The 16,357-nt window shown below is 59.0% G+C and overlaps 1 protein-coding gene across 5 annotated transcripts in view; it reads right to left on the bottom strand.

Moving 5' to 3' along the window:
- The window catches only part of OTOF (otoferlin), a gene marked incomplete at its 5' end in the record, with an annotated part of 86,283 nt that overhangs the window by 6,699 nt on the left and 63,227 nt on the right, over window positions 1-16,357 (bottom strand). For 3 of the 5 annotated variants that reach the window (XM_079110120.1, XM_079110121.1, XM_079110122.1), the window contains 28 exons: window positions 622-782; window positions 1,350-1,520; window positions 1,624-1,751; window positions 2,044-2,181; window positions 2,374-2,508; window positions 2,616-2,752; window positions 3,745-3,811; window positions 4,175-4,306; window positions 4,636-4,665; window positions 5,418-5,488; window positions 6,019-6,181; window positions 6,298-6,459; window positions 6,962-7,081; window positions 7,273-7,434; window positions 8,106-8,240; window positions 8,546-8,670; window positions 8,761-8,950; window positions 9,277-9,429; window positions 9,643-9,759; window positions 9,878-9,968; window positions 10,091-10,191; window positions 10,716-10,836; window positions 10,917-11,097; window positions 11,571-11,679; window positions 12,154-12,377; window positions 12,565-12,751; window positions 13,029-13,215; window positions 14,027-14,186. In XM_079110120.1, the coding sequence (XP_078966246.1) occupies window positions 622-782; window positions 1,350-1,520; window positions 1,624-1,751; window positions 2,044-2,181; window positions 2,374-2,508; window positions 2,616-2,752; window positions 3,745-3,811; window positions 4,175-4,306; window positions 4,636-4,665; window positions 5,418-5,488; window positions 6,019-6,181; window positions 6,298-6,459; window positions 6,962-7,081; window positions 7,273-7,434; window positions 8,106-8,240; window positions 8,546-8,670; window positions 8,761-8,950; window positions 9,277-9,429; window positions 9,643-9,759; window positions 9,878-9,968; window positions 10,091-10,191; window positions 10,716-10,836; window positions 10,917-11,097; window positions 11,571-11,679; window positions 12,154-12,377; window positions 12,565-12,751; window positions 13,029-13,215; window positions 14,027-14,186 (3,858 nt within the window). Of the gene's footprint in view, window positions 1-621; window positions 783-1,349; window positions 1,521-1,623; window positions 1,752-2,043; window positions 2,182-2,373; window positions 2,509-2,615; window positions 2,753-3,744; window positions 3,812-4,174; window positions 4,307-4,635; window positions 4,666-5,417; window positions 5,549-6,018; window positions 6,182-6,297; window positions 6,460-6,961; window positions 7,082-7,272; window positions 7,435-8,105; window positions 8,241-8,545; window positions 8,671-8,760; window positions 8,951-9,276; window positions 9,430-9,642; window positions 9,760-9,877; window positions 9,969-10,090; window positions 10,192-10,715; window positions 10,837-10,916; window positions 11,098-11,570; window positions 11,680-12,153; window positions 12,378-12,564; window positions 12,752-13,028; window positions 13,216-14,026; window positions 14,187-16,357 lie in introns of all 5 variants that reach the window. The other 2 variants (XM_079110118.1, XM_079110119.1) reach the window with 1 other exon arrangement.

The following is a 16,357-nucleotide window of genomic DNA, read 5'->3' as shown; positions in this document are numbered from 1 at the left end:
TTCCATTTTACCGTTGGGGAAACTGAGGCCCAGAGGTGACTTGCCCAAGATCTCAGCTCTCCACAGGACCCAGAGAGGTCTGTGTCCTTGGTGTCCCCTATTTGGGGAAGTTGAGCAGAGAGTCCTGCTGGGCTGTGAGAGGGAGCAGAGGGGAGAAGCCACTCTGTCCCAGCCCAAGGCGAGGTGGAAGTTCCCCAGCAGGTGCCTGCCGATTCTCTGGGAAGTGCCTCATGGGAGAGGAGTGAGGATAGCCCCGGGCTTGGGGCCAGAGGGATCTGTGCCTGTGTCCTCATGCCTCTAAAGTGCCACTTGACCTTGGGCAAGTCACCGCCCTCTGTTGAGCCTCAGTTTGCTCATCATCAGAATGGGGACAACCTCTCTAGCCTGCGGGGATGCAAGAAGGCCGGAGAAGGCAGTGTGGGGGAAAGTGGTGCAGGAGGGGTGGAGGCAGAGGCTGAGCAGCCAGCAGGGGTGCTGGGGTGGAGCAGAGGGTCGCTAAGCCCAGACTCAGATAGAGGACACCCCTGGCGAGGCTGCGGTCCCCTTCCTGGAAGCCTGGGCTCCTCATGGCCTCTGAAGCCGCCTCCGGGGGGCCAGGAGGTGTGGCCCAGGGGCTGTTACCGTTCTCATCCTCGATTTCAGAGGGCCCAGTGAAGACCCGGTTGGCCACCTTCACTCTCCCGGGGGGCCCAAAGTGGGGGCCGTCTACTTTGCCTTCTTTACAGAGGCGGGTCAGGATCTGGCTGGGCTTCATGGGGTCCCTCCAGATATTGTAGCCATGTCTGTGGGAGGGACACACAGGCTTGAGGAACTCTGACAGGGACTAGGCCATCCCCAGGTGGCAGTTCACTGCAATGGATTGTTTCCTCATGTCAACCGGTGGGCTTGCCCTGGACGCAGGTCTCCCAAGATGCCATGGCTCCTGAAGCTGACCCCTCCCACCTCAGACTCTGGCCCGTCAGTGTTCCCCAAGCATTGTCTCACTGTGCCCACTCTTCTGGAACCTCAAAGACTCCCCTGAGGAACCATAACCAGAGAGGCTAAGGGGCTTGATTAGGGTCGCGCGGCCTTTAATGGTCAAAGGCTGATTCAGATCCCCAGAGGACTCCCTCTGCTCCTTTGCTATCTCACCCCCTGCCCTAGGCCACTCTTTTCTCCTTGTCCTGACTTCTCCCCTTGCCTTGGAATCTGAAGACCTGGCCCCTGTGGCTGTGCCCAGATCCTTAAGCGGAGAAGTGCTGGCCTGGGACAGAAACCATAATCTGTCTACATTCCCAAGTCACCGCCTCTGAAGCTCGTTTTAGGGTCAAGTGCACAGGCCCGCCCGCCCGGCACCCCGCCCCTCGCACATGGAGTAGGTGCGTGCGATCCCACAGGTGGCGCGGTGCTTGCTGTAGAAGCGGTTCTCCAGGTCTATCTTGGTCTCCCCAATGAGGTCGTCAGTGCCCACGAGGTCCCAGTCGTACACAGCCACGGTCAGCATGGATTCCATGGGGAAGGAGGCCTCGATGTCAAAGGACCTGGCGGTGGGGTAGGAAGGGCGTCCAGGGCTGGGGTGTGCCAGGAGGGGAACTGGGCTGGGAAGGCAGACCAGGGCAGGGAACTGGGCGCCGGGCGCCTTACTTCCCGAAGACGGGGTTGAGCTGCTTGGAGATGTAGTTCTCCTTGTCGCGGATGTCAGTCTTGCCCAGCCGGATGGCAATATAGGGGTCCGCTTTGCCATTGATGTCCGCAGGGTGCAGGTCCGTGGCCTGGGGTGGGAGGGTGCTGCCTGAGGGGGCTCCTGAATGCCTCTGCCCTGCTCCCTGAGGGTCCCGTGATGACCAAGGCAGGGCAGCAGCACTGGACCAGTCAGGAGACTTGCTGTGTGACTAAGCAAGTCGCTGCCCCTCCCTGGGCCTTGACTTCCTCTTCTAGAAAAGACGAAGACTAGACCAGGTGATCCCCGGGGTGCCTCCCAGCTCAGGGCTGTCAGTCTACAGCTGCTTCCATTCCTCCTGGGCAGGGGGCCTTACAGCGTGTGGGGTGCAAAGGGAGTCTCACCCGGACCACATAGACTCGGACCAGCACGTTGATGGGGTCATTGCTCGGGATGCCCTGGAACATGCCGTAGGTGGGGTCGTAACCAGCTTCCCTGGACACATCCTCCGGGAGTGGCACTTTGTACACACAGAGGGAGCCCTGGGGAGAGGCAAGGGGGCCCAGGGCAGGGGTTGGCCCAGATGTGGGCAGGGGTCGCACTCAGAACAGCTAACGGCTACTTGTGCTGGACCGTGGGGATGGCTGGGGGTCTGGAAGGAGTGGCTAGGGCAGTGGTGAGGAGAGAAGCGGAGGGGGCGGGAGGCTCCAGGGCCAGGGAGCTCTGGGCCTGACCTTGAACCGACCCACAGTGCGTTCTTCCTCGGTGGCGCCGTCCTCGGAGTCCCCCGTCTTGCCCCGCAGCAGGTTGAACGTGTGCAGCCAGTCCTCGAAGTCATCGAACTCTGACTCCAGCTCCTTGGGGTACACCTGGCCCAGGCCAGGCCGTCAGGCCTGACGCCTGCCCCTGGCTCTCAGGCTGCCCCACCCGCTGCTGCCCCCTGCACCCCTGGCTGGGTGGGCCCCCAGACCCTCACCTTCAGCTCATCAATCTTGGGTTTCTTTTTCTCAGGTGCCTCAGACCCCGGGCCGGGGCTGGGGCCCTGGGCTCTCTTCTTCTTCTCCTCCTTTGTGGCCCTTGCCTTCTCCTTGCCCTTCATGGGCCCCTTCAGGCCTGGCCGGAAGCAGAAAGGAGAGCCCCATCAGCTTAGGGGGAGGCAGGGCAGAAAGATCAGAACAGGAAAGCCTGCGCTGGAGAACCAGTTTCGTCCCTCCTGTTCTTCCTGATTTAATTTCTTGAATCTCACTGACTCGACCGTGAAATACAGACGTGAGGCCAGGCCTGGCAAGTCGGGCAGGAAAGGAGGCTGGGTCTGGAGTCAGAGGCTCGCGGCTGTGCAGCCCTGGGTCCCCTCTCTTCTCCTCCAGCGGCACTCAACCTGTCCACAGTATTATTAACAAGGCACCTCTTTTATTTTTTTAATATATATATTTTAGTTGTCAACGTATCTTTTATTTTATTTATTTATATGTGGTGCCAAGTATTGAACCCAGGGCTTCACACATGCCAGGCAAGCGCTCTACCACTGAGCCACAACCCCAGCCCCGTGCAAGGTGCTTTATTAGCATTTTTCAAACCGCATCCAGTGGAACATGAAGCATAGGTACTGTTGGTACGCTTTAGAAGAAATGGTACTGTGGTGGAATCAGTTGGAGAAAGATTTTATATAGTATCTTCCTTTTAGAGAATTATAGTGTTTACAAATTAAAGTCTCTGAGAAGTCCTACACCAAAGCAGCATGTTTCAACCCGTCTTTCCTGAACCAATTTTACCACAGAACCCTTCCTTCCCTTCAGAATTGCCATCCTTACTGTTCTATGGAAAAAGGTCTGGAAAATGCTGGGTGGGGTGAGGTGTGAAGTTCCTTCTAGCTCTGATCACTCTGAGGCCTTAAGTGTCTGCCCAGGACATCGCTGATGAACTGGTCAGAGTGAAAACTACTCCAGAGAAGGGCTCAGCCTGCTCCCTGGCACCCAGGGACGCCCGGTGAGGTCTGCCCCACACTCGGTGGCTGTGAGGGCCTGTGGCAGGGGAAGGAGGAGCAGCTGGTGAGGCAGGCAGGGAAGCCAGCCCGGGGAGGCAGCAGGCCAGGGTCCAGGGCTCACCCTCGGTGCTGTCCATTTCTTCCTTCTCCTCCAGCTCAATGCCCGACGCCTCTTGCTGTCGAAGTTGCTGCCAAAAGATGGAATGACTCCCCTGCCTCCCCGGGCCTCGATTTGCCTTTGCTATCACACGGTGCTCTAAGGTGCACCTGCCCTTCTGCCCAGGGACGGGGCTCCTCAGGGCAGGTGGGCTCCCCTGGTGTCTGGGTTATCACAGACTCCAGAGTTGCTTGTGGAATAACTGAATGAGGATGCGAGGTAACCAAGCCAGGGAGGCAGACTGGACCCCCAGCTTGGAAAAGCTGAGTTCTGTGGAGGGGACTCCAAGCCCGAGGCAGGAGGAGCCTGCTCTGGGGGAAGTGGGGAGGGAGCTGGACCGGGGGTGTGAGCACCCTGCCCACTCCCTGTGCCCCCAGCCACGCCAAAGCCTCACCTCCTTCATGGTGTCAATGGAGGCAAAGTACTTGGACCACCAGTCCAGCATGCTCTCGTCTGGCTCCTCTTCCTCTGGCTCTTCTGTGGAGCCTTTCTTCTTTTTCTTCTTCTTCTCCTTCTCCTCTTCAGCCTGAGGGTTGGCTAGGTCTACAGGCCTGTGGGCTCCCCTGCTCCCTGCTCTTTCCCAGAACCTCGGATGACCCAGAGGGTCCCCTCCCACTCGGGCCCATGCTGCTCTATGGGGCCACCAGTGTCAAAGAGACAGGGCTATGTTTTGTGGGGAAGGAGGCCATGGCCCTGTGAGGACCATGACCTGCCAATGTGAGCCACTGGGCAAGGCAGTATTTGGCATTCAGGGTCAGGGGATGACTCAGTCCCTGAGGCAGGGCCCTCTGGCCTGACAGCTGACACCAGTGTAGGTCCTTTGGCCCCAGGGCCCCTGATGGCCTGCACACTCACCACATCCACCTTGATGATGGCATCGGAAGTCTGCAGAGGGGAAGCAGGAGACAGGACAGGATTAGCCACTGGGGCCTGAAGGGGCAGGCAGCGGGCCTCCCCAGGAAGTGTGGAGGACAGGGACAGATGATGGGAGCCGAGGGGCGCATGCAGGGATGTATGCATGGTGTGCTTGTTCCCAAGAGCACACTGCCTGGGAGTCTGCTGGGGCCTGTGTGGAGGATTTCCTCAGGGCTTCTAGCACTGGCTCTCAGCCCGGCTGCATGCTAGAATCAGCTGGGGAGCTTTTACAAGTGACCAATGTGGGCACCACCAAATCTGCACAGTGGCAAAGAGCACCAGTAATTTAAAATTGGCTGTGTTAAAGCCAAGAGGAATTAGGAGCTTCCACCTGGAATTCTTCCCCAACCCAGGCCTGTAGGGTGTTTTGGAAACTGGGCTCCTGGAAGGAGGGACATGGGTGCTTTCACAAGGAATCCATTTCCTAGAGTGTCATTTGTTGGAGGACAAATGACTGCAGGTTATCACTTCAAACTACTAATGTTCTCTTTGTCTCTAGCACACGAACACACACACACACACATGTGCACGCACACACAGGCACGCACACACATGTGCCAGGACGGTGTTGGGGTGGAGATGTCTGCACATGCAATCGGGTTGGCCCTTGACAACCAAGCTCCTCACTGAAACAGGAGCGACCTCATGCTGCTTCTCAGGGTGGAGCAGCCTGGCTCATGAGTGTGTCACTCGTGCTCAAGGCCAGCCTGGGGCTGCCTTACCGCGTCCAGCTTCACCATGGTCTCCAGTTTCTTGACTGGCACCTCTGGTTCCATGCTCACCACGATCTCTCCTGTGGGGCGAGAGAAGGGTCCCCCATTGCAAAGCACATGGCAGCCCTGGAGAAGCCTGACTGGACAGGGAGACAGACAGACAGGAGGCACAGGAAGACAAGTGAGAGTCAGGGAGGCAGAAGAGCAGGTGCCTGAGGCTGATTCTGGAACTTTCTGTGGGGAGAGGAGGGACCAGTAGTTGAAGGAGTAAAGATGGGAATAAGGTGGGAGAAAATGAGCCAGAAAGAAGGGCGAGACTCTGGCGGCCCAACAGGGGAGTGGGGGCTGGACCAGGAAGGACGGCCCAGGTCTTCTCCACCCAGTGGAGGAGGACCTCTTGGGGCTTTTCCAGCAGTGGCCTACTCTGGTTCCAGAGTGAGGGGCAGACCTGGGCAGCCTTCCCTGGCCTCCAGGACAGGGCTGCCTTCCTGCCCTTCCCCACAGCACCATGGGATGTCCCCTGGAGACACACTGGCGGCTGCTTTCTCTGGGCTGTGAGCAGCAGCCCTCTGGGGACCGAGCCAGGCTTCAGGTTGAGATGCGGCCATACCCGTGGTGTTCCAGTTGGGGGCCGAGCGGTCTGGGGGCCGGTAGATGAAGCGCCGCAGGGAGCTGACGGCATGGGAGCCCACCAGTGTGTAGCGGCCAAAGGCACGACAGTCTACCACGCGGATGTTCAGGGGCGGGTGCAGTAGCTCATTCTCTGGGAGGTCCTGGGGGTGTTGGTGACATGGAGCCTGAACTTCAGAGAAGGGGGCAGAGGAACCTGCCAGGTGGAGCCACACCGGCCACCTCCAGTTCTGCCCACCTTGACTGGGCTTGTGCTTACCACTTCAAACCACTTGACCAGGGTGTTGAAGTTGGGGTTCTTCTTGTAATTGTGGATCAGGGATGACTGTACCCCCTTCCCTGCACACTCGATGTCCACCCGCGGTCGGTCCACCTGAGCCAGGTTCACCCGTTTCAGGTCCCGAAGGCCCCAGAACAGCACCTGGCAGAGGGTTGGGGAGGAGCGCTGCTCAATCCAGGCCGCCAGCAGTGGGTGGCGGGGACTCCTGAGAAGGAACCGGCAGCGGGCGGGCAGAGGACAGATTTCAGTGGGCAGGGGCAGTGCCAGGAGAACTGGTGAGGTGGGTGTCCTCAAGGGGCTTCACAGTGAAGGTGTGGAGGGGTCGAGGGTGGAGCAGACAGGAGAGCTGGGAATGGCCCTGAACACCCTGGTGTGACTCAGAGGGGGCAGGCACTGGCCTGGGGTGGGAGCCTGGGTCTGCGGCTGGCTCCTGAGGATGACCCTGGGCAAGTCACTTCCCCTCTCGGGCCCTCAGTCTCCTTATCTGGAAAGGAGGAGTGGGTTGAGGGCACCAGGGTTTGCCGCCTGTGGAGGAATGTGTGCTCTCTCAATGGAAAGAGGGAGAGGGAACGAGGAAGCCAGGTGGAAGAGACAGGGAGAGACAGGGAGGGACAGGGAGGGCCCCCCAGGGCCCCCCATGTACCTCCACTCGGTACTTGCTGAGCACGGGCCGGATGCCCACAGGCACAGGCATGATGGGCCCTCGGTCCATGTCCACTGGGCCATTGATCGGGGGCAGGTCCGCCTTTCCTGCTGGCCCAATCTGCGGAGTGGGGGTCACAGGTCACATGTTGGGGAGTCCAGGGAGAGGAGTCTTTCCCCCATGAGATCAGGGCAGACAAGGAAGGCCGGATGGCCCAGGCCCCTGAGAACCATGCCCTCTGCCCTCTGCTTTGGTCCCACTGGCCTCACAGCAGCATGGGGAGGACAGAAGCCCCGTTCCCTGCCACCCACCTGCAGCAGCTCGAAGGCAGCCAGTAGGTCTCCGGCCGTAGCGTTGCCACGGTAGATCTGGTAGTACTCCAGCTGGGGCGGGAAGCGGGGTGGGCAGTATGCCTCATCTGCCATCTTCACCAGGGGCTTGGCAAAGGTCCGGCCCATGAAGTCGGCTTTGCCCTGACACCAAACAACCCAGGTGGCCTCTTTCACTCGTGTTCACACCTGTCATCTCATTTGGCCCATGAGCCAGTGTAAGGAGCAGGGGTGCTCACCCACTTTACAGATGGGGAAAATCAAGTCTCAGGGACAACCAAAGGCTTGTTCAGGGCCAGGCAGTGAATGGCAGACTCAGGGCTTAGGACCAGAAGTAAGGTCCTCCTATTCTAGTGCAGAGCTCTCTGGGGACACCTCAATGGGTAAGGTGGTTTGTAGGGAGAGTGGTGGCTTCCCAGTTCTTGGGGGGGGTATCCCAATCCTTTACTCCCCACTCCAGGTGCCCCCCATCCCCTGCCATGGAAAGCTGCAAGGCTGTTACAGACTGATAAGTGTGGGCAGGGAGTCCAAGTTCCCCGGGGTGAGAGTAGAACTCTCTGGCTCATCTCCTGAAGACGTTGGGCTCTGTGTGTCTGTGTCAGGAGGTGAGGATGCCCTGGCCTGACTCCCGAGATCCCAGAGGTTCAGTGTTGGGAAAGGTCAGGCTGCAGCGGGTGGGCAGGAGACACCTGGAGGGACAGCGTCCCAGGCAGCACCAGCCCAGGAGGGAGTGGGCAGAAGGCCAGCAGGTTGAGTGCAGGGAACAGGGGGAGGTGTGGTGTTGCTGGGGTCCCGGTGCCAGCTCCCACTCGTACCATGCTGTCCTGGTCGTAGATTTCAATGACAATGATGGGGGGGTCATCCCGCAACTCATGTGCTTCTCCATACAGCTCCAGGTTGTCAAACACCAGCATCTGATCCCAGGTGGGGCACAGTGTCTCATTCAGCACCTGCAGCATGGGGTGGGAGGCAAGGAACAGTGATGGTGAGTGGCAGACTCCACTCCTAGTCAGGGGTTCCAGGGAAGCCAGGAGCAGGAATGTCAGGTGCCCTGACTGTTTCAGAAATCTTAAAGTCAAGGCCAATATGAGGTCTGTTTCTAGAACTCTGACCAAGTCTTCCCATCTTCTCTGTCTTGTGGATGTCACCTCAATCAAAGTTGCAGTCCTTGCCTGTGGGACCTGGGCCTGCAGGTCTAAGGGACAGGGAACTAGCTCTCAGGGCCCACAAGCTCAGAGGCCTCTGGTGTTCTCACCTCGGTGCACTGGCTCTGGTTGATGAAGAAGACACGCGCGAAGGGGTCAGAAAGCCCGCTGCTGTCTGCGGCAAAGAGGCTGCGGGCCTGGTACATGTGAGCTCGGAGCTGGAAGGCCTGCTTCTCTGTGGGGAAGAGCAGACTGAGGCCCTGCACAGCCCTTCCCGGGAGAAGGCGGGCAGAGGGGCCCACCAGGCTGAGGAGTCCTCACTCACTGGTGTAGACCAGGCTGATGGGCGGGAAGGAGTGAAGCCCCAGGCCCTGGGCTGCCTTGACCTCTTCGAAGCCGCAGGGCAGGCCGCACAGGAAGTCCTTCCGCTGCTTGCTGAGGCCCAGCCACAGGTAGAGCTCCAGCTTGGCCTGCACTGTCCAGCCCGCTGAGCCGAAGCCCCGCTTCCCTGGCAGCTGGGGGGCAGGCTTGGGTCACCAGGAGCCTGGCCAAATGCGAGGGCCCACCAGGAGGGGTAGGGGCAAGGACAGAGGGCTGGTGGAGGCCTCCATGGGAGCTCCCCACCCCAGCCATCCCACCGAACTGAGATGGGGTGGGGACAGGGGGGTGGGCTGGGCGGGGCCTCCAGCACTCCTCCCTCTTCCCCTTCATTCTCTTTCCTGCCCTTTTCTGAACTCAAGTTAGTTGAGGGTCCTGTCCCATTGGTTCAGGCCTGACGGACCTCAGTGGGACCCTGAGAGGAACCCAGGCTCCCCCGACCCCAGTCCCATCCCCATGGCACCTTGAGGAAGAGGGTCTTGACCTTGGCGCAGTCCTTGCCCAGCTCCTCCTCCACTATGGAGAAGAGCAGGTCCTTGGAGGGCACCCGGGCGTAGGCCACCCGCTTGTTGCTGCTCATCATCCAGATGAAGACGTCCGGGATGCTGTGCTGGGGCTACGGCGGGGGAGGGCAGCGGTCAGGGGAAAGGGCCTTCTCTGCTGTGGCCCCGGAGCCTGCCTGGCCTGAGGGCTGGACCTGGATGCAGAGGGGGCCTGGAGGGAAGGACCCCGTGCCTAGGTCTTCCAGCCATCTGAGCTGGAAGGGCCGCACAGAGAGTCTGACCCACCCAGTTCTGTGCAGCCCCTGTCCTCCCCGCAGACCATGCACCTCGTCTGCCAGGAAGCGCAGCTTCTGTAGGAAGTTCTGGCACAGCCTCAGCTTGTCGCGCACCGTGTGGCGCTTCACCTGAGCCCGCAGGCTCCTGGCCTGCTGCCCCATGCTCTCCTGTGGGGGTGGGGTACGGGGGAGATCAGCTGTTGGGGGGCTGCTGGGGCCATGACCGAGGGGCTGTGACCTCAGAGGCAGACCCTCCCTCCATCCCTGGTGTCCAGTACGTCCTCACCAGCTCCCTCATGCAGGACTTGAGGCGCTCCCGATCCAGCCTGGTGCGTGATGAGTGGCCCTGGTCCTTGTCAGCGAGGGAGAGGAAGCGGCTGGGGAGGGAGGGAGCCAGGGCTCAGCCCATGGGCATCTCCTGCTCTGCCCAGGCCTGGCCCAGGTCCTCTCCGTCTAGTTGCCCACGCCCACCCGTCCTGCTGCCCCTCTGCCCCCTCACTGGCAGCCACAGCTGAGCTCCTCCAGGACTCCCCGCAGGCGACGCTCAGGGTAGGACTTCTCCGTTTTGATCATCTCCTGTACGTCATTCAGTCCTTCTTCCTGGGAACCAGGGGTGTGGGTTCACATTGGGCCATAGCCTGCCCCCTGGGCCTCCCCAAATGTCTCCTCCAGGTTCATCAGCGGGAAAGAAAGGCCTAGTGACCTGGGACCTCTCATAGGGCCATTCCTTATTCATCGTGAGGAGGCAACCAACTCCCCAGGTTCTTTTGTAGGACCTGGAGACCTTGCTATTTGTGGGGCCCTCAGTTCCTGAAGGAAGAAGTCACCTCTGACTGTGACCTTGGTGGGCTGTGCAGGGCTCAAGGCTGGAGAGATGCCTACTTTACTAGAGACACGGGGCCTACCTAGCTGCCTCCAGGGAACCCCAGACCTGGAGGGGCCAGGATCCTCAGACTCCATTCCAGAGCTCTGGGCAGGGGGTGGTCAGGGGTTTTATTGGGGCCATTCCTGCAGCCCCTTGCTCTGCCACGTGGCAAACCTCTGGACAGATGGCCTGTGTGTTGCAGGCGAGCCCTTTAGACACACCCACTCCCTAGGACTCCCGGCCCCCGCCTGGCCCTGACCAGCTTGTCAGCGATGTGGTCCATGATGTTGGCGTTGTACAGGCGTCGGCGCTGATCTGGCCACCAGCTCTTGATGTAGATGCAGGGCTTACGCTCCAGGTAGGGCAGATGGAAGTAGTTCCTGGGGTGGGAGGTGTTGGGGGAGTTGAGATCCAGGGCCACAGGAAGTGGGAGGACTGGGCCACAGGAGGGTGAGCCCACCTATCTGTGATCTGGGGCCGCATGGGTGGGGTGGAGGACACCGAGGCCAGGTCCCCACCATCATCACCCTCATCATCACTGGAGTTCTGGATCAGGTCTACTTCCTCCTCATCCCCGGGTTCCTTTCTGGGCTGAGGCCGCTGGGGTCGGGACAGGCCATCCACCTCATTCCCATAGTTGCCTGGACACAGAATGGGGCATCAGAGGAGAATCCTTTTCCCACTGGGCCCCAAGAGTTGTTCAATCTAGATGTTTCTTAGGAAGAGGCAAAGTCAGAGAACGGGGCTCAGACAGGACAGAACATCAGCCGGAGAAAGATCCCCATGTTACCAGGATCATGCTGAGAGCCCTGATGTTGTCTGAGCATGAAGTCCAGCCTAGGACCTGGCCTGGGTTCCCACTCTTTCCTCTTTAGACCCCAAGAGTCTGTCCTGTCTTTCTTTCCCATATCCCAGATGCAGACCAGCCCTCAAGGTAGAGCGAAGGTTGGCCCCTCTGGGGGACAGGTACTCTCCCATAGAGTTGCTGTGTGGGTCCTGAGGACACTCAGGGGAAAGAGGTCAATGTTGCCTGTGTCCAGGAGCTGGGATGCAGGGTCCGATAGTTAGTAGCTCCTAGGCCTGAAGACCCTCCCCCTGAGAGCACAGCACTCACCTATGGTCACCTCAAAGGTGATTGGTTTGTCTCCGTTTTTCCTGTCAATCATTGAGGCCTCCAGGAAAGCTCCAAATAGAAAGAATTCTTCCATTTTCCCAGTGCAGCTCTGTGCAGGAGGTAGTTCAAACCATCCTTAAACTTCAGTAGGGCAATGGGCCTGGGCAGGCCTCCTTCTAGCAAGTAATAGAATGGCCCTTTGGGCTGATGGAGGGCAGGGCATCCTACCTAGTTTTGGGGTTAGGCAGCCCAGACCATGAAGCCCTCAGCTTCAATGGTCCTGGAGAAGAGCTGCCTCTGCATCCACAGGGACAACCATTACTGGGAAGAGGGGCAGACTTGAGGCTCCATCTTGGGAGCTGGTGGCTCTCGGGGCACCTCTGGGAAGAGTGCAAGCAAATGGGAGACCAGGACAAAGATCCTGCTGAGGGGCCAAATGAAGGCCTCTCCTCCCTGAAGCAGGCATCATCCTGGGGTCTGGCCCCTTGAGGTAGGCAAAAGGCAAAGTCAGGACTCTGGCTTCCAGGGTGGGATGGGAGCTGAACTGGGGGCCCTGGGGGCAGCACAGCCCCAGAGGCCTCACCTCTGAGACAGGTGTGGCCTGCTCCACCTGCACCTCTGTGGAGCTGGTGAGCTCAGGGTTGGAGGTGTCCAGGATCTCCACAGCCAGGGCCAGCATGAGGCGGGCACGGAAGGACACGCCCTCCCCCAGGCCCTCGTTCAGGTCCTGGTGCTCGTCCAGCAGCGTGTAGTTGCGTGTGGAGCCGTACATGTTGACCCAGGCTGGGCCCAGTGTGGGCAGGAAGCCTGTGGCAGCAAGGACAGGGAGGAGGGACTGGGTCACTGAGCCAGCCATGACGTCCCCTTTTCCTTGAGGCAGGGGCTACAAACAAGGCCCTGTCAGGTCGACGCCAGGGATGGTGTGAGGAGAGGGTCTTATTTACTCCTTCCTTTTGTGTCCCACCCCTAACGCAACCGGGCTCCCGTTGCTGACCTTTGTCTCCATCATTGGAAATCTTGCGCAGGTCGATGAAGTGGGTGCCAATGGCCACGTCGTTGACCTTGTCGGAGTCTCGGATCTGCACCTTCATGCGTTTGCAGAGTGGGGGGAACAGGTCTGTGAAGACGACTTGTTCATTCCACAGGGGCTCGTAGCTGCTCTTCTGCACCGAAGTCTTTCCCTGGTGGGAGGGAGAGAGGGTTAGGGTGTGTGTGTGTGTGTGTGTCCCCAGCCTCTCAGACTCGCCTTCCCCATGCCCTTGGTCTGAGGACCCTGGGAGGCAGGGCGCATTCTCTAAGCACCATCCATGACCCAGACGATTCCCAGACTGGCCGTACCTTCCAGCCTGAGCCGAAGGCTCCCGATTTCACCTCATGTCTTCCCCAGGCCACCACGCCCATCCCTGCCCTCTGACACCGGTCACTCTCAGCCCAGCCTCTTGCACCATACCCCAGTACCTTCTGGCCAGCAAAGAAGACCTGCACGTAGGGGTCGACGAGGTCCTTGTTTTCCCCGATGAAAGCCTTCTTCACGTTGGCCATGAGGCTCGTGTTCATCCGGGGCAGCCCCTCCGCACGGTAAATTTTCACGTAGAACCGGGCCCACTGGCGTTCTGGGGGCACCCCCTCGGGGAGCAGCAAGTTCCTGCCGACACATCCAGCCAGGGCCATGGTGGCCAGATTCAGAGCCCCCACCTCCATTCTTGCATCTGCCTACCGTGGGGTCTGGCCCAACCCGTGAAGGAAAGGGGAGAGGCGAGATGTAGACGAAAGACACCCGAGTTCACAGCACCCACCCGCGGTGGGAAGCAGGGCAAATCTCCCATCACCCTGAGCCCGTGTCCTCACCAGTAAGGTGGGAACGATAAGACCCACCTCCCCGGAAAACAATGAAATGCTCAAGCAGGTTACAATGGGGGAGCACTTTGTGAATCGTAGAGCGGGTGCCAGTCTTACTATTATGATCAACTTGTGCAGTTTTATGCCACATCCTTCGTTCCCCAGACCAAAACCTCAGAAGCAGCTGCTCTTCCTTCCCCAGCCCAGGAAGACCTGAGTCACTGGATACTGCCCTCTTTCCACTGAGGCACATGCGGTCCCAGGATATTTCTCAAAAGCCTCATCTGCTGCCTCCACATGGCACACACGGAATCTCCTTGCTTTCCTGGGTGCCTCCTGTTAGCACCCTCCAGACCTGGCAGCTTCTGGAAGCTGGCCTGCAGCATCTACCCTTCCTACCAAATTCCTAGAGCCAGAGGTCTGGCAGTCAAAGTGATGTCGTTCCTAACTGTCCTCCATTGCCCACCACTGCTGCCCCGCCCCAGGGCCTCCAGGAAGAGCAGGGCTGTGTGGGTACCTGGGTGGGAACGGGGTACGGGAGGTGGACACAAGAGCTCTGGAGCCCACACCAGGAGCTCCTCTGGGGAAAGGAAGGGCTGGGGTGAGGTGTGGCTCACCCCTCAATGTCATCCTCGTCTGTCTCGTTGGCCTTGTGGGGTGTCTTGATGTTGTCCCCCTTGCCCACCACAGCGATGTCACACTTCACATAGCCCTTCAGCCCGGCCGAGATGTCATCAGGGTCTGACAGGATGGCCCACTTGTGATGGAACTGGTGCTCTGCAGTGGTGACGAGGGTGCTGTAGCCATGTCCCCGCCCCTACAGCTTCCCACCATCAGGGTAGACTGAAGACCTAAAAGAGCTCAGCACGTTTTGGCCTCTAGGGACCCCAGGCTGCAGGTCCCAGAGACCAGGGGCCACAGTTCTGCTGTATCTGGACCAGGGAGAGACGAGGGAAACTGGCCTGGAGTGGTGCAGCTGGACGACCCCCGCCAGGCCATACCCTGATGTGGGGTGTGATGTGTGACGAGCCTCCTAACTGGGTTTCTTGGCCTGTGGCCTCTCCTACTGTCACCACTCTAGCCAGGCACACACAGCCACCAGACAGGGTATCCAAAGCAGCGGCTCCTACCTTATCACCTCCCCCTCTCCAAACCTTCTGGGGCTCCCCAGTGCTTTAGGAAGCCCAAGGGCTCAATGTGGCTGTTCCTGCCTGGTTTGTCTCTCCCTCCACGATACTCCCCAAAGCCCTCATTCCTTTCTGAGCTCCTGCTGATCCCACCTCAGGCCGCTGTGTCCTTGCCCGGTGAGTCCTGTCCCTCCTCTTCCCTTCCTGTTCAGTGGCCCCGGGGTCGTCTCCTTCTCGCATCTGCCCCGACTTCCACACAGGCGTGGCTCCTGGCCTCTCTGGAGCTCTTGCTGCCTCGGATGTCTGTCGCCCACCCCACTGTAATTATCTGCTTGGCCCCAGTTTTAGACTAGAGTCTCCTAAAGATAGGGACTAGTGTCCCAGGGTCCCCAGGACCTAGGACAGTGTGGAGCAAAGGACAGGCACTTCAGGAAGCCTGCTCTTTCAGGCTGGTGTTAAACCACAGGTGGAAGGAGGCAGAGGGGAAGCCTGGCTGTGCAGGGCTTTTCCCTGTGTTTTGGGTGGGCACTGAATCCCCAGGGGCTCAGGACTGCCTCCCTCCCTCCTTCCTCCTCTTCCACTTTCTACTGCAGCCCAGGCCTGTGTCCTCCAGGGCTCTGGTCCCAGAGGCTCCTTGAGGTGAGGTAGGGGGCTGTGTGCAGAAACCAGCCTAACTGGGGATCAGCCAACCCAGCTGTGTCTCAGTAGAGCTAATGCCACAGCAGTCCAAGAAGAGGGTCAAGGAGGGCAAAGGCAGAAAGTCACAGGAGTGGGGAGCTGCTGGAGACCTCTGCTGGGCTGGCATGCCTCAAGAGGAGGGGGCCATGTCCTAGGCATCCCCAGAACTTCAGGGCCTTGCCTGAGCAGATGTATGTAGCAGGGACAGATGAACAGATAGCTAGATGGCTAATGGGAGACAGATTGAGGGCTGGTGTGGACTGACTGGTTGGTAGAGTGGGTGGATGTGTAGATGGTGGATGGATAAATGAATGGCAGGTCCATTAACATGTGGACAGAGGGGTGGATGGACAGATGGGTGGACATGGTTAAATGAATTAGGGAAATTTGGCAAGAAAAGAGAGTAACACACTCTCAGGAGTGACATGAATTTTATTTTCAAATTTAAAGCTATTTGAAGAGAGGAAAAAGTTTTGTTTTCTGTCCTGAAAGACAGACCAGACCTGTAGATGGGGGTGGTGGGGAGTAGTTTGTAGGTGATAGTTTTTTTGTTTGTTTGTTTGTTTAACTGACATAAACACAGTGGAAATACCTAAAATAGGGGGTGCTGGGAGGTCTAAGCAGAGGCTAGGTGACCATCAGCAATGTGGCCGTGGGGATCCCTATGCCAGGAACACACTGGTCTGATGACCTCTGAGGTCCTTCCAGTCCTGACACTGTTTGATCTCAGGTCAGAGATGCAAGAACAACCTGAGAGCCCAACTCTGTACTTACTGGCCTGAAACATCATTTCACTGCCTCCGACCTGGCCCTGGCACCTGCTGGGTCTGGCTGGCTGGAAAGCTCCCAGGCCTCCTCATGACCTACAAACCAAGCTCCCCTCCAGCAGAGAGCAGCAGTGGCTTCCTACTACTGCCTCTGACTGGGTAGAGAGGGTCCTGCCAGGCTGAGAATAGGCTCTGGACCCCACTGAAGCCCTTCCAGTTCCACCTGTGCTGACACCACCCAAAGCTTCCCAGCAGCACCCAGCAGTTCTGGGTCCCTGGGAACATCTTCCTAATACTGCCCAGGTTTGGTCAGGAATCAAGGACTCATCAAGAAGATCAGGTCAAGCCTGAGACCATCAGAGTGAAGAAGATGGCT

The sequence above is a fragment of the Sciurus vulgaris genome (genome assembly GCF_902686455.1).
Source record: "Sciurus vulgaris genome assembly, chromosome: 14".
Lineage (NCBI taxonomy): Eukaryota > Metazoa > Chordata > Mammalia > Rodentia > Sciuridae > Sciurus > Sciurus vulgaris.
This window is presented reverse-complemented; position numbering and strand designations above follow the sequence as displayed.